The 23379-nt window shown below is 38.5% G+C and overlaps 1 protein-coding gene across 2 annotated transcripts; it reads right to left on the bottom strand.

Annotated features, from left to right (window-relative positions):
* Window positions 1–112: 112 nt before the first annotated feature.
* LOC117334164 (N(4)-(Beta-N-acetylglucosaminyl)-L-asparaginase-like) lies at window positions 113–23373 on the bottom strand. 2 transcript variants are annotated; one of them, XM_033893637.1, is made up of 9 exons: window positions 23287–23373; window positions 12116–12249; window positions 6713–6857; window positions 6359–6500; window positions 5696–5768; window positions 3426–3506; window positions 2339–2430; window positions 752–853; window positions 113–317 (listed from the first exon to the last, which is right to left on the bottom strand). In XM_033893637.1, exons 2-9 carry the CDS (start codon window positions 12228–12230, stop codon window positions 171–173), a joined length of 897 nt encoding a protein of 298 aa, XP_033749528.1. In that variant the 5' UTR covers window positions 12231–12249; window positions 23287–23373; the 3' UTR covers window positions 113–170. The 2 variants fall into 2 exon arrangements, with proteins under 2 accessions (XP_033749528.1, XP_033749529.1); XM_033893638.1 differs by lacking the exon at window positions 23287–23373 and adding an exon at window positions 13153–13290.
* Between the last annotated feature and the right edge of the window lie 6 nt (window positions 23374–23379).

Raw genomic sequence — 23379 nt, forward strand, 5'->3', positions numbered from 1 at the left:
AGTATTGATAGAAAACAACAATGGTACAAGATAACAAAAATATTTAGTTGATGTGTATAATTCATTAAAAAGTGTTTTAGACCTGGTACCAAAATACATTTTTTTTTATTCATTTTTTTTTTTTTTTTTTAATTAAGGGAAAAAAACAATCAAGTTTCCGTCAACAGCCTTCAAGAATCTTTCCGATTCGTCTTAGAAAGTTTTATTTCCGGTTCGGACATGACGTCAGTATAAACCACATAGGGAAACCCTGCGAACTGCTGACCAGTGAGTGGATCCGTCCATGTATCCAGTGTCGACGCCGCCCCATACTCGCTCTGTTACAAAATAAAGAAAAAAAAGCGTCATCAGTGTCATAGACACAAGGTCATAGATTCTATATACCTCATTCAACTTCAACTCTATTTCATTTCTCTCCAGAAAATCAGATGTACAGAGAAGAACATATTTACAACACAAAATTCATTTTTCGGTCCACGTAATAAATTAAAAGGTGGAATAACGATAATGGAAAAGTTACGTTATAGTCTTAAAAAAATCAGCAACAATTGAAAAGAAAACAGTCAAACCGAATATAATATATAGATGTATGTGTTGGAAAAATATATTGTATAAGTATAACTATCAATAGTTGTTTTTACATTGTATAACCGTTGTTCTCTTTAGCAATAAGTCACAGATTACAAAAGATAAGTCTTGAGTTTATAATTTCAAAATGGAGACGATTCAATGTTAACTTTAGTAGACTCGCCTTCATATTTACAGCTATGATAGCCACTTCAAATATCTGTCCATCACACTTCCGGCGGATATCATTAATCACTTCCTCACATGCGGCTTGTGGTTGTTTTCCCTTGAAATAAACGTAGGACAAGATGGATTATGTTTCGTTTAAACACAGTACAGTATATAAAATCGTATGATGATATACATTATATATATATAGTGTTTTTAATTCAACAGTGATGTGTCAATTCAGGCCATCTGTAACGATCACCGATTTTTTTTTTCATAACCATGTCAAAAAAAAGAGTTCAATACACCCCTTTTTTGTGTTGGTGTTTTTAAATGCTGTACAAGTAGCTTTCAAAATCAATCACGAATTCTGCACATACATGGTGGGTACAAACATTGTCGCGCAACCGAAATGCGAAAACATTTTTGATTTTATTCTTAACGACTGTATATACACATGTAACATTTTCCGAACAGAATTAAAAAGAAATCTTATTTACTTTTCAAAATAAGGATATCATAGTTTACGCTTAGGTTATTCCTCCTGGGGGGATTACTTGTGACCATGCTAGTCACCATGGTTATGATTCATATATATCATATATACACACACACTGGTTGAGTATGAACTTAATGTGAGATTAAACTCGCTACTCCCACTGGGGATCAAAACTTGTGTGGTATTCCGGGAGAAGTTATATTTATTTTCCACGAGAGACAAAAAACATGTAATCGCCAAATAGTAAAATTTTCGTTCAAATAGATTTCTTTGCATGTAACATGTAATTTGTTTTTTTAGCTCGACTTTATCTAACTCTCAATTCGTGTCCTAAAAGGGCGAATATCTTATGTCTTTTGTACAGTCAATTTCCAGCAGCTTGAAGAATTGTATGCCACGTTTCAATTCATTTAAACACAGTTCTTTTGAAATCAAAGATTGAAAAATTATGAAATATATTAAATCATATGGATATTGATTGAAATTTCTTCAGTTTCTCCCCCTACAATGACATTTGTTTTTCCGAAGATATGACGGGAAAATCCTAGTGGTTTTCCGATTGAAAATAAATGTATAATTATGTGAGTAGCATCTACAATATCATCACAACGCTTGTTGTTTTACAACAAAAAATTATGAAACATACTTCAAATCGCTTGTTGAATTAGAGAAAACTTAGCCCTCGATATTGCAGTAACTTATCTAGATTTTTTTCTTTTATCTTCACATAATTGATATCCCGGTGCTCTCCACACAGTTGACGTTGGTATTGTTTTGAGCATTCCGTCTCTTCGTAGTGCAGAGTCGTCTGCTCTTGCGATCAGGTATTGATTGTTACGTCATCGGTTTGCGTGTGAAAATTACGTTGTTTTCTCACAAATTCGTGACGTTGCCCTCAAAAACAATTGACGTACCAATCAATACCTGCTCACAAGAGCAAGCAACTCTGCAGTACGAAAGACAAAATAATCCTCCTTTAATATTTGAAGTTTTCGTTCATCGTGTTGTTTTCTCATTTATTTTGTTTCAATATTTTCTGATGAATTAGAAATACAAAAACTAAGATATGTACAAATGTCATTGTAGAGATCATTATTGCCTGACCTCCTTCATTAGCAGGACGACCCGGAAGCTTGGACAGTACATCAAGATTTGATCTCCATCTCCGCTACAGCAGGCCGCCCCTGCCTCGCCGTCTGTTAAATAAGGACGATATAAATACATTTATTCACAGGTGTCTGCATCTGGTTAGAATTTATAGAAAAACAAATTGGTCCCTAATCCTGCTATATCAACTGTTTATCCAGACGCCTGTGTCTTAGATAGCATCACAGGGCATGAACACCAGGGGTGTCTTTTTTTACCGAATTTTAAACTAGCCCCCAAAAACTCTGAAAATGTGTTATATTACACACTAGGGGAGGTCCAAATACATGTAAACTGTAACAAATTTTCAAGTCCCTGAGGGTAGCATTAAATTACAACGACATACCTTTATATAATGTATACGTGGTGTACCCGGTATATCTTTGCAGTGTAGGTGCTGAACACGTTTATAGGTCAAAGACTGATTATAGACTAATACACGGGGACTTGAGAGTTAGTTACAGTCTTCATATATTTGGACCTGCCCTAGTGTGTATAGCACATTTTCAGACATTTTGGGGGCTACATTAAAATTCGGTAAAAATGATAACCCCAGTGTTCATTATATAGAGCCCGGGGTTGTCATTTTTACCGAATTTTAATCTAGTCCCCAAAATGTCTGAAAATGTGCTATACACACTAGGGGAGGTCCAAATACATATTGACTGTAACAAATGTTCAAGTCCCTGTGTTCAATAGAAAACAACAACGGTACAAGATAACAAACATATTTATTTGATATGTATAATTTATTAAAATGTTTTTTAGACCTTGAACCAAAATAATAGTTTTTTTTTGTTTTTTTGTTTTTTTTTAAATTAACGAAAAATCAAACAATCAAGTTTCCTTCAACAGCCTTGCTAAGCATCTATGATTGCAGCACGTGCAGGCATTACGACTTACTCACAGGCCTTCGTCACAAATCTAGGGATACGTATATACATGTATGTGCGACCCAATTCATATATCACATCATTTGTAACGAACCCCTATGACTGACTGATTGTTATGTATACCTATTTATAGAGCATTAATACCTACTTACCTGCATATAATCCATTTCCCGGAAGTGCACTATCTCCCACTCTCCCGGGATGTTTATTTCCACTTCCGCTTGTGGAGACCCCTAGTGGATATAGCAGAATAATTTCATATGAATGTTGTCGGTTTCTATTTACAATTTCAATTTCAACATTTTCAAGTGAAAAATCGTGTTTCTATAGCAACACAAATCTAAGCATGAACTCTTCAGCTGTTCAGAATTCAGAACTAGGGATAGAACACAACTTGACATTATAAACATTCAATAATCGCTCAAACGTTACGATATATCAATATATCGGGTTGATATTGGATGTTTTTATCTTCTTATCTCACACTAAAGCAATATATATCTTCGCACTGACGTCGCTTTATAAACATACAATCATGGTGTTTCTTCAAACCTTTTGTATAATCAATGTGTTTTATCGTTTTAAATTATATCAACGATAAGCTGGTCGCTATTTTTTAACTTATCATATTTACACAAACATGCAATTTAACAATGTCTACTAGATTGCATTGCTAAGACACTTAGAATACATATACATGTATATTAAGATACAAATAAGCTCATGCATGTACCCGTTCCAACATGGTTTTCGTAAATCACTACCTGCGAAACTCAGCTCTTATAATTCTTTGACGATATAACCAGAAACCTTGACGATGGTCATCAAACAGACATCCTAATAATGGACTTTGCCAATGCCTTTGACAAAGTCAGTCATTCACTCATCATCAACAAGCTAAAACACCATGAAATAAGGGGCAATGCTGTCAACTGGATTGAGAGTTTCCTGTTGGGTAGGACCCAACCAGTATTCGTAAATGGAGAAAAGTCTGACTCTGTCAATGTAAATCCTGGAGTACCCCAGGGATCAGTTTTGGGACCCAGTTTATTTCTCTACTATATAAATGATATCCCTGCGGGCCTTAATGCTACAAATGGACTATTTGTAGGCGACACAATTGCATGCTTGGTTGTCAAGACAAACAGTGACGCAAAGACGCTTCAGAAAGATCTTGACAAACTTTCACTTTGGGAGCAAAAATGGAAGATGGCCATCCATCCAAGTCAATGCAATGTGTTATCTGCGACTAAAATCAAAAGCCTCAGTCTACAACTACAAATTACATTGGCATATATTAGAGTATGTTGATCGGGCAAAGTATTTAGGCGTTACCATCCAATTTGACCTAAAATGGGATTCCCATATCAATACCATCTGCTGAAAACTAAATTCCACTCTTGGCTTTTTGAGGCGAAATCTCAAAATTGGCTCAACATCAGTCAAACTCATGCATACAAATCACTAGTACGACCATCATTAGAGTATGCCTGCACAGTATGGGACCCACACACCCAATCCAACATAGGCCAAATAGAAATGGTCCAACGCAGGGCTGCGCGCTATATCCTGAACAAACATCGGTACAATCACCGCACATCCAGCGTGTCTGAAATGCTGGACCACCTGAAATTGCGCCCCCTAGCAGACAGACGAAGAGATGCTCATCAGACCATGTTGTATAATATCGTCAGCAACAAAGTCGTCATAATGAAATCCGATAGGCTAATTCCCCTTACTAGACATTCCAAACATAGTCATCAACTCTCCTTTCAAAACCCCTGATTAGAAAAACCTCATTTTTCCAAAAACTACACAAGAGTGGAACAAAATACCACCAGACATTGTCTCCTGTCCCACCACAGACTCATTTAAATTGGTCATCTACCGTCACTATACCAACACAGAGTAGAGCCAAATATTTCATCCAATTTTTATCCTAAAATACATAGAAAATCTTCCTTTTCACTCCTCTCTGGCATTTTCCCTTCAAATTGTCGAAGTTGGCCAGTACCATATAGACATTGTGATGATTTCTTGACAAAAGACCGTTTATAATTCTCAATGAAGCATCATTCCTTTTGGTATGCGTTTTCAATACTTACAGTATCTGACTTGAGCCAATAGACGCTACCTTAGCCCGAGTTTCCTCTTTCCCTGACACCAGACCTGAACATTTTGACAACTAGGTGTCTGGTGTAGGACCAGACCATTGGTATCCGGCGATGAGGGCAGACATCTAGCTGTGAGAATGCCAAAGCCTGTTGTAGGACTAGACATTTAGCTGCGAAGATGTTTAAATCTGGCGTAGGACCAAATATCTAGCTGTGAGAATGTCCAGGTCTGGTGTGGGACCAGACATTTAGCTGTGATAATGTCCAAGTATGGTGACAGGGCCAGAGGAAACTCGGGCTAACTTTACCTGAACAGACATGGTTTTGCCCATCTACTGCTAATATCCCTAGGGTGTCGTGACCAGGAATGGACTGCTTCGTCTGAAAGTAGTGTAGACCTTAACGTGAAACATTGGCTATGTTTGTTCTTATGTGCGAGTAAATAAAGTAGTAAATTGATACGTGAAACGTACTGTAAGTAAAGGTACTCGCAGTTTAATATGTCAAAACTAGTTCAATTTTGTCCATGTTTTTATGGGTTTAACGTCCTCGCAAAAGCAAAAATAATATGACGGTTGCCAAGGAGACAGCTAAAGTTATAAAACAAAGAACATGACGACAGATTAGTTATGGAGGATAGGGAAGATTTCAGACCCCGAGTGTTTGTAATGATACAGAAGATCTATTTTGGTCTCTTCAATATCCCCTTTATAGACAGACGAATAATCACGATTCTACAGGGGCCCATTTTCAGTCGCCTTCTACGAGCAACATATGCAGTGAGATACGCCGGGCCTTAAAACATGAGAAGCTTGTAGTTAAGTTGGTATCTCAAACTTACACCTCACTATAGTCTTTGGGAACAAAGATCGTGTACAAAATAACCTCTCGTGTCATCAGTAGGTGAATTGAAGTACATCTTGTTCTAAACAGGTTTTTGTTGCCTGTGGTATATATATGTGTTTACGTACTTGGTTCGACTTGGCAGTCAGTAAGTTATCCTCGACGGCGAAACCTTGCTCCTTCGCAAACTTTGTGGCACCACTTCCGGTAAGCATGTTGTGAGAACATTTCTCCATCACTGCTCTCGCCACGGAGACTGCGCGTGGAACTCTAGGAAAGGTGAAATTTTAACTGATAATAAACATACATTTATATATCATGATATAATCACATTAGATTGTTCAGTTCATTATCACTATTAAAATATGTCATGGGAAATCAACAACACGTGCTTATGCTAAGTAGTAGATTTTCTTTTTGATGAAAACTGGGGCCGATATCTATCAGGCGGGTAGAAAGGCACAGACAATAGGTATATTTACCCCTGTAATGCGGTCACAGCACCAAACTGCGTGCGCAAGCCCCGTCCCTCCATCATGGCAGCATCCAGCTCCAAATAACCATCCGAGTTCCGGAAGCCGCCCACTCCCACAACACAGGGGCCATATGCCTCGTCCACTTCAATTTCTACAATTAGTTAAATATCTCTGATCAGAAGAACAGTGTTACACAATGGTGATGACAAAAGTAGAAAAACATACATTTCAAACCACAGGGACTTGTCACGAATTTCCAGCCCACGATCCATATTACATTATTATATAGTATAATTTAATACATCCGAGCCAAGTCACCATGGGACTGAATGTAATGTGATAGATTTCTTTATTGATAATTCAAGTTTCTACCACAATATAGTGGTGTTATTAAACTCCCAAGGCATGGAATAATCATTACAACTATTGAATAACATTCAGTTTATACCACACGTATGATATTTCTTTCACTCGAGTTAGTAATTTTTCAACAGTTACAAAAAGCACTCGTTAAAGCTCGTGTTTTTGTAACTTTTGAAAAATAACTAACTCGAGTGAAAGAAATAGATGCTGAAGTACTAAGTAAATATTTAAGTCTGGACAAATCTATATAATCGTATCCGATAAAAGTATTGAAAACTGGCTTACGGCGCGTGTATTGGAATATAAATCTTTGATTATTTATATTCATATGAATGTCATTTCAACAATTAATCAAATATACATGCAAGGTAAAAAAACATATCACTAAAAATTTGTACTCCGAACTAACAACCTTAGCCGAAATACTGTAATAAAAATGTAATAAAGGAAGACATTCTAAATGAAAAAGTGGACATTCCAAAGCAATCGCTTATTGTACTAAGGGAAAGTTGCATAAATCGTGCTAACAACGTAAATCTATCACATACGTACGATCTGATTCAATAACACTGATCTCGATCCGTCATCAAGTGGTCGCTTTGAATTATTTGTAGTAAATGTAATCTTTAAATGTAAACTTAAATTATTTTACAACAATTGCGAAACAAATTCTATCAATTTTATCAATCATGTTGGCCCGGATGGAAGCGCGCGAAGGGTCTTATCGTGGGAGGAAACGGGAGTATCAGGGTAAAACCCATGTGATCAGGTAGGTGACCACATACCTTTGCACGTCCAGTCAGGGAATCGAACCCCGGCCACCTAGGTGAAAGGCAAGTGTACTTCCAACGATGTTTACTGTAACTATAGTTGCGTCATTACATGCAGGCAGTAATGCATAGCAGACATAGTTTCCCTGTTTGTGTATGAGTTTTAAAGTGATCGTTAATGAGAACAAACTGAACGAAATTAACAAATAATAAACATGACATATCTGTGCTTCGAACTCTCAACAAGCAAACATGAAACATACCACCATCATACAACTGTACATGTATAATATCAAGTATTTTTGGAATGTCATGTTTGTTATTTTCTGATTACACGTTCGAAACAAAAGTTTAATAAGAAAATAACAAACATGGCATTCTCACATAAATTTTCCTTTAGAAAGCTAAAGCATAAACAAACAATAAATGCCTTAATTTATTAACCTCGAGGTTACGGGGAGTTGACATCTTGCGTGTTTACCTGGGACACTGGGAGTGTTTACGACTACATATCGACATATGCAATTTAGAGGTAAATACCGATCACGTGCACTGACGATGGTGTGGCTGATTGAATAGGTCATGTGTCCAAAATGAATAGCTGGGAGGTGAGGTCACCTTACACTCCCGACTGACCACTTACCCAGTCCGGTAAAAAATAAGTATCGGTACATTAAGGTGGTCAGTCATAGCTGGTGTAATTGATTACTTCAGCGTTCCGTAACGCCTCGGTCAGCTATGGCATGCTACTGCTTTGCGCATTAGTGTTGCAATAACTGTAATGGACATTTCCATTTATAATTAAAAGTAAATCATAAGTTACGCTGAACCTACCAAAGATTACGAGGGGGCAAGAAACAAGTAGCTGATTCTGTTGTTGTTGTTGTTGTTGTTGTTGTTGTTGTTGTTGTTGTTGTTGTTTTTGTTGTTTTTTTGTGGGAATACCTTTTCCGAAACTATTTACCTTCTTTATACCTCTTCGGTCTGAACTAGTGAAGAGAACACTCCTTTTTGAAATCTACCCTTTACCTGGCCCAAGTGTCATCATGGTGTCGGGGCCAGAGGAAACTCGGGCTACCCTTTACCCATCTCCGTGTCCTCTGCCAGGTAGTGTCTGTTTGTTTGTTTGTTTTTATGGTAATAAGTAAAGCAATTAGCTTGATATCACTGTAATACCATTGTCTATGCGCATATATACATGTAACTCCGGGCCTGTTCTTTTGGTTAATGTTTTATAATTCATTTTAAGATTAACAGTAACAAATATGTAAATCAGACTTCACCCTGGTTTCCGGTTGTAGGTAGTCCTTTATAGGAATGGCACCAAAGGGCGGATGGTGGGCTAGACCAGAAAAAAATTTAATGTTACTATGTCCAAATTTTAAATCATATTTAAATGAGCAATTTAAATAAGTAAATGAGATATTATCTCCAATTTTCACTATTCGCTCATTCACTACATGTATGTTTAACAATAGATAATATAGGCGATTGTTTTACTTTTCTTAATTGAGAAAGTATCAGATGATTTTTTCAACAAGTTTCATGCAATTTGTGCCGAAATACACACACACATATTTGAAAAAAAAAGTTTTTCTCGTTGTGTATAATTGTTATAATGGAATGAATTAAATTATAATTCTATGTTGCATTATCTTTCGACATAAAAAAATATTTTTGAATTATTCTATTTTTTTCTGTAAGTTTCCTATGTTTAGGACTTAACCTTCTTGTATCAAATCTCATTTTAAACTTATCGAAACACTTTTAAGTCTATAATAAGTTTTTAAGTCTATATTAGTATATATATCTGGCATCTTTTTTATTTGACAACTACTTTTGAAATTATTTGGATTTATTTTCATTTTTCCCATATTTTGTGTAAACCGTTGGATATCAAAACTAAGTTTTGTGTGCTATTTAGAATTTGCTTCACCCTCTCATACATATAAACATAGATCTTGCAAATTTTGTGTATAAAATGCATATTTGGCATTGATCTTTTATGTCCTGAATGTTCTAAAAATGTTAGCGTAAGCATTTTGCAATTCTGACAACCACCAGGGAGCTTTGTTACATCAGGTGTACCATTTTGACTTGTTTCTGATGCTGATGGTTCCTGCGGGCGAGCTGAAATTTTTTCAAAAGAAACAGGTCTTCGGATTTTTCTTTGTCCCACTTTAACCGACCGATTGATTGCGTTCCCTACCACGTAATGACTAGTTATATCAATTAGTGGGTTTGACTAGAACCATCACCAAGGGACAGCATTCATAGTTTGTGTATAAGATAAGCTCATATAAATCATCACATAAATCATCGAATCAAACGATTTCGTCACAACATGCATCTGAAGCAAACCATTTCGGTACAGTATGTTTATACATGTATCTATATGCTGTCTGGGACGAAATGACTTGAAACAATCTGGAAGTAGTCATTTGATTGGCGAATCCAAAAGGTAACCCCTACGTGACCCCTTATGGGGTGTTGTTAGATGTTCCTGTAACTTAGTGAGAATGGCCAGCTAGATTTTAATTATAGATTGTTGGAGCTATTACTTCCGTATTTTGACAGGTAAACTCCTGCAATCCGACCCCTCCATAAACAGGCCAAATGTAATTTCCCATGCAAGGTCGGTCTATATAGAATGACAGTCTTGGTGTCGTTGAAAGCTTGGTTTAGCCTTTAATTATTGGTGACACTTTATTGTCATTTCTTTACGGAATATGGTTACAACTCCATACATGTTACATACCGGTTATTGCGCATTGATTATTTTATTTTTTGTATAATTTAGAAGATGCCCCTGGTAAAAGAACCCCAAGTAGACCATTTGTATGTTTAAACTGTAAAATTGGAAGGGGTAATTTTAGTTAATCCCTGATTGGCCTGAAACACGTCCCCAGTCCAAATCTGAAACCACCACAGTATCATGGCATGTACACGCATCACTTTGATGACGTTCATCAACAGGTGGGAGAGATGTTCATGAGATGATGCATGTATTAGCTATCAAACGACCCGATTTGTTGTCAATACGACTCTCTGTCAGTTTTGGACTCGTAGTCTATAGATCTCCACGATACGATTTCACTGGTCAGCGTGATTGATGGGGTACATGTGGACACTCGGACCGGGAAGGGTGGACACTGTCAGACCCGACCGATGGTTCCGGCGTACTTACACACACGTATAAGGCCAGGTTTACTGTGGTCAGCCCCGGGCTGTTACAGAACCGATCAATCACCGATTAGTGACGTGTTCGATCTATTGATCCGGTTGCCCAAGGTGTGTGCAGGCAGTATAGCCACGAGGATCCTTCTGTTAAACACGGAAGAGTTCCCATTGTCGGGGGAACATTTTAACCATTAGCTTTTGTGATTTAAACATTACACAGGAACAACTGGAAGACTACGGAAATATGCTGTGTTGAACAATTTTCGGAAATTGTGTCGCAAAATTTGAAAAAATCAAAAAGTGATAAATTGGGATTTAGCTCAGAATTCTTGTAAAGGTAAGTCTCTATAAACGATGTTCTTCGGTGAATTGTATCATTTCTCAAACTTTACACATTCGCTGTTCATACGTGCATCACCGCCTCAGTACTGTGATCACTGGTGGCATGTATTGGTACTTTAAACGACAAAACACTCTGTTCTGTTAATAATGACAAAATGTTATTGTGAGAAAAACAAATTTTCGCAGAGGTAATGGAAATCCACATAAATGAATTAATTAAAGATGATGTTTTCTATCTGTGGTTATAAATTTTATTCTAAAACACAAACAATTAATTGGTTTCAAAAAAACGCATCTAGACATACATGTATACTATATTAACTAGGGGCTGGACCATGTTTGATGTGTCAGCAATGGTAACCAGGCATTGAGAGCGTTCTAGGAGGTTTCGGGGACATCCGAAAAGTTTTGATATTTGAACTCATATGGTGCCACTTGGTCGTATTTGAACTATCCACATATCAGATACGACAACATTACCCGGATAAGGCAATGTTTACGCATACATGTAAAACGAAAGGTTTAAAGTATTTAGAACAAATGTCAAATTTTAACAAGTCTTGACGCATGTATCAAAAACGATGTGCAAGTACGGGCTTCTGTGCTTACATGGCAGCTACGCACCTCATGTTAGAAGGATAGTCGTGGTTTATCGTTAAGTATCGATTTGATAATCTATATTGTTCTGTTTGAACAATATATCCATGGAAGAAAAAAATCAAAATATGACCCGGTAGATTTAAAGAATACATACGGTTGATTCCCCTCTCCACGGCGTCCGTACAAGACAGGTTTTGTTGTAGACAGTGTGCAGTTGTAGCAACAGCTTCCCTGGAAAAGGTCCAGGTCCCAACAACTAGAAAAGGCATCTCTGTGATACTTCAGTGGCTGCAAAACAAATCATTTCACGGCCATGAATGACAGGGGGACATCAGATTCCTAGCTTCTTTTGTGGTATCATCTTCGCTAGCTAAGGCTCCGGAGTGAAACGTAATAAAAAGCCTTGGCTAGCGAAGGTGTTGTGACATAGGTCCCAAAATAGTGTACACATCACGAGTCATGATATGACACTGGGATCTTGGAAGTACGTGATTGCAAAAACAATCGGATATATGTGTTTAACATAACTTTAATCAAATACTATTTGTCGCCAGAACCAAAGCATATATATAGCCAAATTTTATCTATCAAATCAGAAAATCAAAACATGAGTGCATATTATTATATTTGCGAGCTACATTTTATATTCTGCGTGTATTGTAAGATGATGTTAATTATCTTTTGATGAATGAAAGCGACACTGATAATCACATTTCTTGATGCATTTGGTTTCACCTTTCATAACGATATGCAGTCTACGTGGACTTATAAAGAGAAATATTCAATGTAATTGATACAATAATAAAACTAAAAAATAAAAAAAAAAAAAAAAACCAAAATCACTGTAAATAACCCACTTTTCACGCCTCTGCGCTAGGACCCCCGAGAGCATTTCTAAACATCAATGATGAAATGAAGCTGACAACACTTGAAACCATTCGATAATTCACAAAAGGTTTTAATTAAAGGATGGGCTATAGATGCATTTTTTTCGTAATATAAATTCCATCTTCCAAACACTAAGTCATATGATTAATGCTCAGGTATTAAAAGGCGTGCCGTTCCTTTATTATAAGGGCAAGCATCAATTTCTTATGTCGCAGCTCTATCAAAGTACATACACACATGCCTTGGCTTTGCCTACTTTGATCATGTGTACAGTAGATAACGTTCATAAGGGGCAATACGTACATAGTATTAATCTTAAAAATCACGTTTGTAATAGATTATGCAGATTTAAAACTGGCCTACACCGTACACGCGTAAGCTGCCGTACCCACCCACACACGCACACTTACAAAACTCACTTCCGGGTTAGAGTTATCTCCCCTGTTAGAAATCGACGGTAAGCCGGAAATGAAGTTGATTATTGACATCATTGTCGCCAGGATTAAGATCACAGAAGAAATGTTATTGTTATCTGTGCTGTAGGGTCGACAGAAGGAAATGCTTGGCTGTTTCCCATGTTGTGAGTAGATACGGCAGTTAGTCTTACATAACTCATAATGACCGTCAATGCATTAGGTTCATTTGTAGAGATGTCCATCTGGTTGGTTTATCGGGGAAAAACAAATCTGATTATAAACAGGCCTAACGATTGATCCACATTCATTCTGTCATGATCAGGTGCGTGATAAGTTGGTGACATAAAAAGAGCCGTTGTAGGTGGACACATCTTAAGATATTAAATAATGAATCATTTTATGTGTTTATAGGGAACGGAATTTAATAATAATGACTGAAACCACCGGCATAAAAGTTGGATCTTGAAGAAAAATAGGACAAAAACCACTTTATTTTATATAAACATGAAATGATATTGAGAGTAGAGGAGGTGAAGGTGCTACACATTTTTCGTTTTATAGTAGACGCTTAATACACTTTTCTATAATGTCAGGGCTGGCTTTATTTATACTACAGTAGATCTAGATGCTAGAATATACATGTATGTCACTGATAACAAGAGCATTCTACAATAAAAATATATTTGCTTTGAGTGAAGCATTACTCCTATAACATAAGAGGCCGCTGGCCTGGTCGGCTCTTTTTCTATCGGATATGATTTTGCCGACTGCCTGTCAAAAGTATTTCGTCGTGTAAAACCTCTAACATTGTTGGAGTAAGTACGTGAAGCATATGAAATTATGTGTTTTTGTATTAAATAATTTTGTAAATCAAATGAAAAATCTGAGAAGACTTTGGTATATCACAACCAGTTTTGGAGTTGAGTGTGACATTTAGGTGACTTCATGATTAATCCAGGTAAAATGTATATTCTTTATGATAAAAGTGTTAATTAGTGTACGTTATGCTTGAGAATAACTGTTTCATTGTTGGCTTAATTGGAATGTCTTTAAAAAGGAGAATTTGGATTAAAATTCAATATATGTGATTGTCATGTGCACATGTGTCTCTTTTGCAAAATCATTGTTTTAACATGCTGTTGATGCAAAATGTACTTGTTAGGCCTTATTCTCAGTTTCAATTTCTGCACTTGCTTAATATAAAGCACTTGTGTAAGTTTTGTGACAATGATCATATAAAATTATACATTGTGATTGTATCATTGTTTGTTTGCTGGGTTCATTGCCCCGACAACAGCCAGAGTCATTTTGAGGCATGGTCTCCCTGTAGTAGTTGGTGACAACCTCACTTATCAACATAAAAGAGACCTGTTCCATTTGTCATTCAGAACAATTTGGGTAAAGTATCTTGCCCATGGACACAACTATGACAGCAAAGACCAGCCCGTTTCTCAGCTTCCCGAGAAACACAAGGGAGCATTAATATTGAGCCATGCACCTCTGATCTTTACCTGAGATTACATGGCCAGTGCCCAAACGACTGAGCTATCGCAGCACATTGGATTGTATCAAATATTTTGATGAGCATATATTTAATGATAACATTCTCATTTTAAGCCTCCATAAAACTGGTATTTTAATCTGTACAGTATATGTACATATAGTCAAGTTATTAAATCAAAAATATGAAAACAAAACTTGGAAAAAGACATGAAAAGATGATCATGAGAAGAAATTAAATGTGGTTAATCTTTATACAGTACGTGAAACCTAACTTTATAATTACCGACCACTGATTTTAACAACACCCTGTTACATCTGACCATATATCTACAAGAACAGCTACATACTCTACAGACTATATATACGCCACACTGTCATATCCAACACATGGAGGAGACTCTGCCACATTCAGTGTTGGTAAAGACAGGTTTCACTTTATATTGCAAAGCAAGAAATGTCAAAACATCTGAATGTTTTCATACAATTTTTATTTCCAAATCAAGTCAAATATTGACATACATTTATAATTTGCTTTAAAGTTGTGTTGTGGAAATCACTCTAAAAATTGTTCCTGTCATCCAAAAGTGAGAAAAGAATAAATTATTTGTAAAGCCATTTGAATGTTACATAGTTTCTTTTAGTAGTAGCGTTTAGGATTTTGTTTGAAGAGGAAACTATAAACACAAAAAAAGTGTACAAACGTACATAAATACCTTGAGGTACAATATTATGATATTACAATCTTAAATTACATTTAATATTCAATTACAAGCTTGTCATTTGTCACGTCGTATGTATATAATTGTTATTTGTTGTCGTGCGGTGTTTGTAATTATATGTTGCTAATCGGCTACCGTACGGGAGTGTGTGACCAGGTAGGTGCGAGGTCATAATGAGTTAAAGTCTCGGACCGCGATTTACGGGTGTTTTACCCTATTTATACTGCGTTAGCAGTGGAATTTATATCAGGCACAGATGTCAGACTGTGCTCCATGTGAGGGTCACACCAGCATATGAACCCCTACCAGGGCCTATACCATCGCCAGGGAATGCCGGCGCCAGGACCATCAGACAGGATGGTCAGCCATCATTACATCCCGAGCGCCAGGACAGGTCAGGAGGTACAGGAGTGATTTAAACACTGCCAAGCTTGAGGAGGTTTGTGCTCCAGCAGTGCTACAGTGTCAGTGTTTGGATGTGTCACATCAGGTGTTTGTGTAACCAACGTGCTTAGTGTTGTTGGTCGTTGGTATCCTGTGTGGAAACCTTAACTTGTATTCTGACTGCGGTTGGAAATACGTCATGTGTAATGGACTGGCACAGTTATAGCTACAGCTACAGATATACCGCACATGTTTGATGCGCGTTTGTGGATTTGATTGACCATTGTTTTGGAGCAGAGACTTTAGTGAATCTAAATTTGTGTGGAAATGGCTGAGAGTGAGTGTGTTTTGTTGTTTTGTTGTAAATAAATTGTTAATTTTCATATCCAATGTTGTTTTCATTTCTCATCTAACTACTCGACGCTCGTCCTACGTAACAAATTGGTGGCAGCGGTGGGATGACTGACGTGTTGTTATTTGGGATTTGAATTCATGTTTGATCGTGTATATAGGTTAGGTTAGGTTAGGTAGCTTACCAGATATTTATTCTAATCGTGGGCATTTCTGTTTACTACTGTACTATCATTTCCTTTCCAAATGTTTCCCGTTGTCTTTATGATGAGAACATTTCAGATGGAACACATGGGTAAGTAACAGGGAACGACCAGATTAATAGAATCACGTGGATTGCTTAAGTCTTCGAGGTTGGTGAGTATATATCCATGTTGTTTTCCTGTTGTGTTTCTTGTATTGTCTTTTGGGGTGTTTTGTTAAGTGGACCTTGTTTTCTAGGTACTTCTGGTGTACTTTTATATACCAATATGTCTACGACACAGGAACTGATTGCTATTGGTAAGGAGATGAAGTATGAAGGGACAGCACTGCAGGACTTTGTGACCGAACAGCAGGCATTGGCTAGAGATGAGCGTGAGAAGGAACGTTCTTTCCGGCTTGAGATGGAAAAGAAGAACCTTGTTCTGGAACAGGCAAAGATTGAGGCTGAACGGGAGGCAAGATCACATGCACGGTTGGAACAGGAGCACAAGTGGAAATTGGAGCTTCTACAAGCTGGAGGAGGTGAGCAGAGGGCTGATGTCCAAATACCGAGAGAAGCCATGATTCAGCGTGGACCTAAGCTGCCAGCGTTCGACGAGTCTCACGATAATATGGATGCCTATCTCCAGAGGTTTGAACGCTATGCTGAGGCACAGAAGTGGGAACATAGCCATTGGGGAGCAAATCTCAGTGCATTGTTAAAGGGTAAAGCCTTAGAAGTGTTTTCTCGTCTGCCTGTTGACAAAGCCTTGGATTTTGAAGAACTAAGGAAAGCGCTTTTGCTCAGATTTGAGATGACTGAAGAAGGTTTCAGAAAATCATTTCGAACAGCTAGACCGGAAGGAGGAGAGACGTTTTCGCAGTTCGCTACACGATTGGAGAATTATATGGAGAGATGGGTTGAGCTGAGTAAGACAGAGAAGACATACAAGAAGTTGAAAGATCTCATGCTGAGGGACCAGTTCATCCACTGTTGCGGGCAGGAACTACCCCTTTTTCTGAAGGAACGGTCTCCGACTTCGTTTGTAGAGATGGCCAGACTTGCAGACCAATATGTGGAAGCAAGGGGTACGAAGGCGAGCCAGGTAACCGGAAGAGGTCAGAAGTCAGGTTACAGTAAACCACACGAACGTGGAAATCAGGATGCGCATGCGTCTAAGTCATCAGCAAAGGACAAGAAATGTTACAACTGTGGTAAACTGGGTCATATCTCTTACGACTGTCGATTAAAGAAGAACGTATCTGGTAACAAGGTAGCCAGCGTGGTTGAGGAAGGAAATCGTAAGAAGCAGGCGAGCGACGCCAAGAGGGTAACTAGGAAGGATAGGACCTCAGCGATTGACAAGTCTCACGTAAAGGACTCGACAACTCTGAGTGTATCCTGTGATCTTAGGAGTTCGCAGTCTGCAGGTATGCCAGTGATGAGGGGTTGTGTAGGAAGCCATTGTGTTTCAGTGCTTTGAGATACCGGATGCAGTGGAGTTGTGGTGAGAAGATGTCTTGTTGACAAGGATAGTTTCACTTACAGAGTTCAGGTGTGTACATTCGCCGATGGATCAAAGCTAGAGGCACCTATTGTTGTTGTGGAGGTTGATTCACCTTATTTCATCGGAATTACTGAGGCTTGGGCTCTTGAGACTCCGTTATATGATCTGATCATAGGCAACATTCCTGGAGCATTTCCCCCTGATAAACCTGATAAGGAGTGGAAGATGAAGGAACATGATGTACAAGCGGTAGAGACGCGCGCACATGTCAAAAAGAAAGGAAGTGCGTACAAGTCGCTGAAGGTACCGGATTTGATGACGGATATGTGCAGTGTGGAAGATCTGAAGGACGAACAGCAGAGAGATCCAACACTAGTGAAGTTTAGGAAGTTGGCTTCTGAAGAGCAGACATATGAACGGGATGATGGTGGTTCCTCTACTATCTTTTATCAGAAGGGTGTGATGTACCGGAAGTTTCAAAGTCCGAAAGTGAGGAATGGTATGACCTTTCGACAGTTGATTGTCCCTGAGAGATATCATGATATGGTGATGAGGCTGGCACATGAATCTGTCATGTCTGGGCACTTAGCAGCTAAGCGGACCACTAGCCGGGTTTTGTCGGAGTTCTTCTGGCCGGGTGTTCAAGCGGAGGTCACCAGATTTTGCAGATCTTGCGACATATGTCAGAAGACATTCCCGAAAGGAAGAGTTCCTAAGGCTCCGCTTGGTGATATGCCTCTTATTGACACTCCATTCAAGAGAATCGCCGTAGATCTGATTGGACCACTGGAGCCAGCGACAGAACGAGGGAATCGTTTCATTTTGACTGTCGTCGATTACGCCACTCGATATCCGGAAGCGGTTGCTTTGAAAGGAATAGAGACCGAGAGAGTTGCGGAAGCACTTGTTGACATTTTCAGCAGAGTGGGTATTCCTTCTGAGATGCTTAGCGACCAGGGTGCACAGTTTACATCGGAGATGATGAGAGAGGTTAGTCGACTGTTATCCATCAGACAACTGACAACTACGCCATATCATCCGATGTGCAATGGGCTAGTGGAAAGGTTTAATGGAACCCTGAAGCAAATGTTGCGCAAGATGAGTGTAGAGCGACCAAAGGATTGGGACAGATTTATCAACCCTCTACTGTTTGCCTACCGTGAGGTTCCTCAAGAATCACTTGGATTTTCACCATTCGAGTTGCTGTACGGTAGAGCAGTTAGAGGGCCTATGATGATCCTGAAGGAGTTGATGACGAAGGATATACCAGACGAGGAAGTGAAGACCACCTATCAGTACGTAATGGATTTACGAGAAAGGATGGAGGAAACGTGTCAACTAGCATCAGAGCATCTTAGAGATGCAAAGATAAAACAGAAGAGACATTTCAACAGGAGAGCGAGACAACGAAACCTTAAGGCGGGAGACAGGGTTTTAGTACTCTTACCAACGAAGGCCAACAAACTGCTGATGCAGTGGAGAGGACCTTACGAAGTAGTTGAGAAGGTGGGACCAACAGATTACCGTGTTAACAGAGATGGGAAAGTGAAGGTACTGCATATCAATCTTCTTAAGAAGTACGAGGAACAGAAGAAGAGTCGGGAAGACTTATTGACAGTGACTACTGAAGGTGTTATGGCTTGTGTCATGTCCATGGTCATTGACGAGGAAGATGACGACAATGGTGAGGAATTAAGTCAAGTGTTGGAGACTCTTCCTTGTGACAGAGGGAAAGAAGGAATCCAAGATGTGGAGATTTCACAAGACTTATCCGATGAGCAGAGAAGTGAGGTGAGGACTTTACTCGAGGGATATAGTGATGTGTTAACAGACCAGCCAGGAAGAACAGTACTTGCTGAACATGACATTGTGACTACAATGGCGGAACCTGTTCGTGTGAAACCTTATCCTTTGCCATTCAACACCAAGGCGGTTATAACAGAAGAGGTAGAGAAGATGTTGGAAATGAGAGTTATTGAACCTTCATCGTCACCTTATTCAGCACCTGTAGTGATGGTCAAAAAGAAAGACGGTTCAAACCGTTTCTGCATTGACTTCAGGAGACTTAACCGAGTGACCGTCTTTGACGCAGAGCCTATGCCGAATACCGACGAAATATTTTCCAGATTGGCAGGCGCTCGTTATTTCTCCAAACTTGACCTCAGCAAGGGATACTGGCAGGTGCCGTTGACTGAGAGAGCGAAACCAATGACAGCATTCACAACGCCAAAGGGATTGTTTCAGTTCAGGGTTATGCCATTTGGTTTGGTGAACGCCCCGGCAACTTTTAGTCGTATGATGAGAAAGCTGTTGGCAGGAATGGACAATCTCGAGAACTTCATAGATGATATTCTCATCTACACTTCTACATGGCAGGAACACTTGGATGTTTTGAAGGAATTGTTTTTACGACTGCGTGAGGCAGGATTGACTGCTAGACCAAGCAAGTGTGCATTAGGATTTCCGAGCTTACCTTGCCTTGGACATGTTGTTGGTTCAGGACGACTAGAATTGGAGCAGGCGAAAGTGAAAGCGATTGCAGAAGCTCCAAGGCCAACCAGTAAGAAGCAAGTTCGTTCATTCTTGGGACTGGCTGGATTTTATCGCAAGTTCATTCCAAATTTCGCAGCCATCAGTGTTCCCTTGACAGATTTGACAAAGAAGGGTAACCCCAACAAAGTCGTTTGGGAGGAAAGTCATGACATTGCCTTCAACACTTTGAAGAAAATGCTATCAGCAAAACCTGTATTGAAGCTCGCTGATCTGGATCAGGAATTTATACTGCGCACCGATGCGTCAGATTCTGGATTAGGCGCTGTGTTACTGCAAGAAGATGCAGACAAGAAGTTGCCTGTTGCCTACGCGAGTAGGAAACTCTTACCTAGAGAACAGAATTATGCGATAGTGGAGAGGGAATGTTTGGCAATCGTCTGGGGAATCCAGAAGTTTGAGCCCTACTTGTATGGAAGAGAGTTTGTCCTTGAAACTGACCATCAGCCACTTACATATCTCCACAGATCGAGGACGGCAAACGCCAGATTGATGCGGTGGGCGCTGACACTCCAGCCTTACAGATTTCGGATTCGAGCGATAAAGGGTGTGGACAATGTTGGTGCTGATTATCTGAGCAGGATATGAACAACTATTGACTATCCATACTCCGTGATCTTTTGAAAAAGTGTACCACTTTTTTCCGGAATGGGGGGATATTTGTCACGTCGTATGTATATAATTGTTATTTGTTGTCGTGCGGTGTTTGTAATTATATGTTGCTAATCGGCTACCGTACGGGAGTGTGTGACCAGGTAGGTGCGAGGTCATAATGAGTTAAAGTCTCGGACCGCGATTTACGGGTGTTTTACCCTATTTATACTGCGTTAGCAGTGGAATTTATATCAGGCACAGATGTCAGACTGTGCTCCATGTGAGGGTCACACCAGCATATGAACCCCTACCAGGGCCTATACCATCGCCAGGGAATGCCGGCGCCAGGACCATCAGACAGGATGGTCAGCCATCATTACATCCCGAGCGCCAGGACAGGTCAGGAGGTACAGGAGTGATTTAAACACTGCCAAGCTTGAGGAGGTTTGTGCTCCAGCAGTGCTACAGTGTCAGTGTTTGGATGTGTCACATCAGGTGTTTGTGTAACCAACGTGCTTAGTGTTGTTGGTCGTTGGTATCCTGTGTGGAAACCTTAACTTGTATTCTGACTGCGGTTGGAAATACGTCATGTGTAATGGACTGGCACAGTTATAGCTACAGCTACAGATATACCGCACATGTTTGATGCGCGTTTGTGGATTTGATTGACCATTGTTTTGGAGCAGAGACTTTAGTGAATCTAAATTTGTGTGGAAATGGCTGAGAGTGAGTGTGTTTTGTTGTTTTGTTGTAAATAAATTGTTAATTTTCATATCCAATGTTGTTTTCATTTCTCATCTAACTACTCGACGCTCGTCCTACGTAATATTCAATAACAAGCTTGTCATTGACCATCCAGTTGATGGTAAGTGGTGAGTAGAATGAGAGCACCAGTTTATCACCTAACATTGCCAGTAACTCCAACCCATCTTCACTACGTACATGTACATAAAAAAAAGAATAAAGTTTATTTTTAAATAAGCAACCATTCTGATTATTTTCATTTTTTACCACTATGTCTATGCATAAATGCATGCTTTATAATGTTAATATTTATATATATACACAAGAGGATACCCATTAAGTGTCCTCTAGATCTATTTATTTTAAAGTTTATTTATACCACACAATGATATCTTGATGTATTTTGGTATATAATTTAAATGCAATGTACATGAATGGTGATATGTATGTATCGTATATATATGTTGTTAAAGATCTTAAATACCTACAGTCGAAGCTTCTCTATAATGATTTACTGCTTATAGAGGTCAGACAGATTCTAACCACTATACAGGTATCCATTAAGATAGCCTGGTATAGTATTATAGCTCCTGTACATGTGTGATCATACATTACTTGGAGACCTTGTAGCTACAGAAAACAGATTTTTATGAGAGTGAAGCCTGATCAGCCAGGGTAATAAGCTTACAACCCTTAATCAGTAACTCCCAATACACACACACTGTACCTGATCATTATCCTCCATATATGTGGTGTCAGTCGTTTCATCCCAAGCTTTCCATCTGGTGTTGTACTAGTGGATACATATACACATATATCATGTTATGACTTTGTCATGATATATGACGATCTTATAATAAATTGAGTTTTCATATTAAGGGGTGAATTATTAAAATTTACTACTATATATTCCTATCATAGGTATATTCTGAATGCCTATGATAGGAATATTAGTAATTTATTATTACTGTTCAATGCTATATGGACATGTATAAAGTGTTAATTAAAGTAATAAGCAATATATCATGATCATCTGATCATGATTATAAGAAATAATAAATGGCTCATGATCAGTTGACAGATATAGGGCATGTAACACAGTATTGTCAGTTAATTAGAATAGAGAAACCAGTTTATAGCTACATATTTTTATGACTTTTTCCTTCTTGTTTTTTTGTGATTCTCTTTTAAGACGTTTGTATACGTACCTATTTTGTGATTCTCTTTTAAGACGTTTGTATACGTACCTATGTATGTGTATATGTGTCACACAATTTATCGTCATATATTATTAGCTGGGCACATCTAATGAATGTATATATGTAGTATGTAATGTATTCATTTATGCATCATGCATAAATTTACTACACATAAGTTTGACAAAAAAGATTTCTAATGAAACTGGATCATGATTTCTCTGCTGTATTTAATCTTAAAATATATATGTTGTATATACATATATATTTATATATATTAAATGTATACCTGTGTTTTGTGCTGTTTCAGGCCTGCTCCCCAGAAACACAAACATTTGTAGGAGAGCTCTGATGCACCACGTGTGACAGAACCACAACGCCA

This window comes from Pecten maximus, chromosome 9, assembly GCF_902652985.1.
Source record: "Pecten maximus chromosome 9, xPecMax1.1, whole genome shotgun sequence".
NCBI classification, from domain to species: Eukaryota; Metazoa; Mollusca; class Bivalvia; order Pectinida; family Pectinidae; genus Pecten; species Pecten maximus.

What these genes read in the sequence shown, in the direction of transcription:
- LOC117334164 (XM_033893637.1), bottom strand. Translation starts at nt 12,230, where the DNA reads ATGCCTTTTCTAGTTGTTGGGACCTGGACCTTTTCCAGGGAAGCTGTT. An exon ending in GGGAAATGGATTATATGCAG is followed by an intron (nt 2,431 to 3,425) that starts GTAAGTAGGTAT and finishes CTTATTTAACAG; the next exon opens with ACGGCGAGGCAGGGGCGGCC. An exon ending in TCATAGCTGTAAATATGAAG is followed by an intron (nt 318 to 751) that starts GCGAGTCTACTA and finishes ATTTTGTAACAG; the next exon opens with AGCGAGTATGGGGCGGCGTC.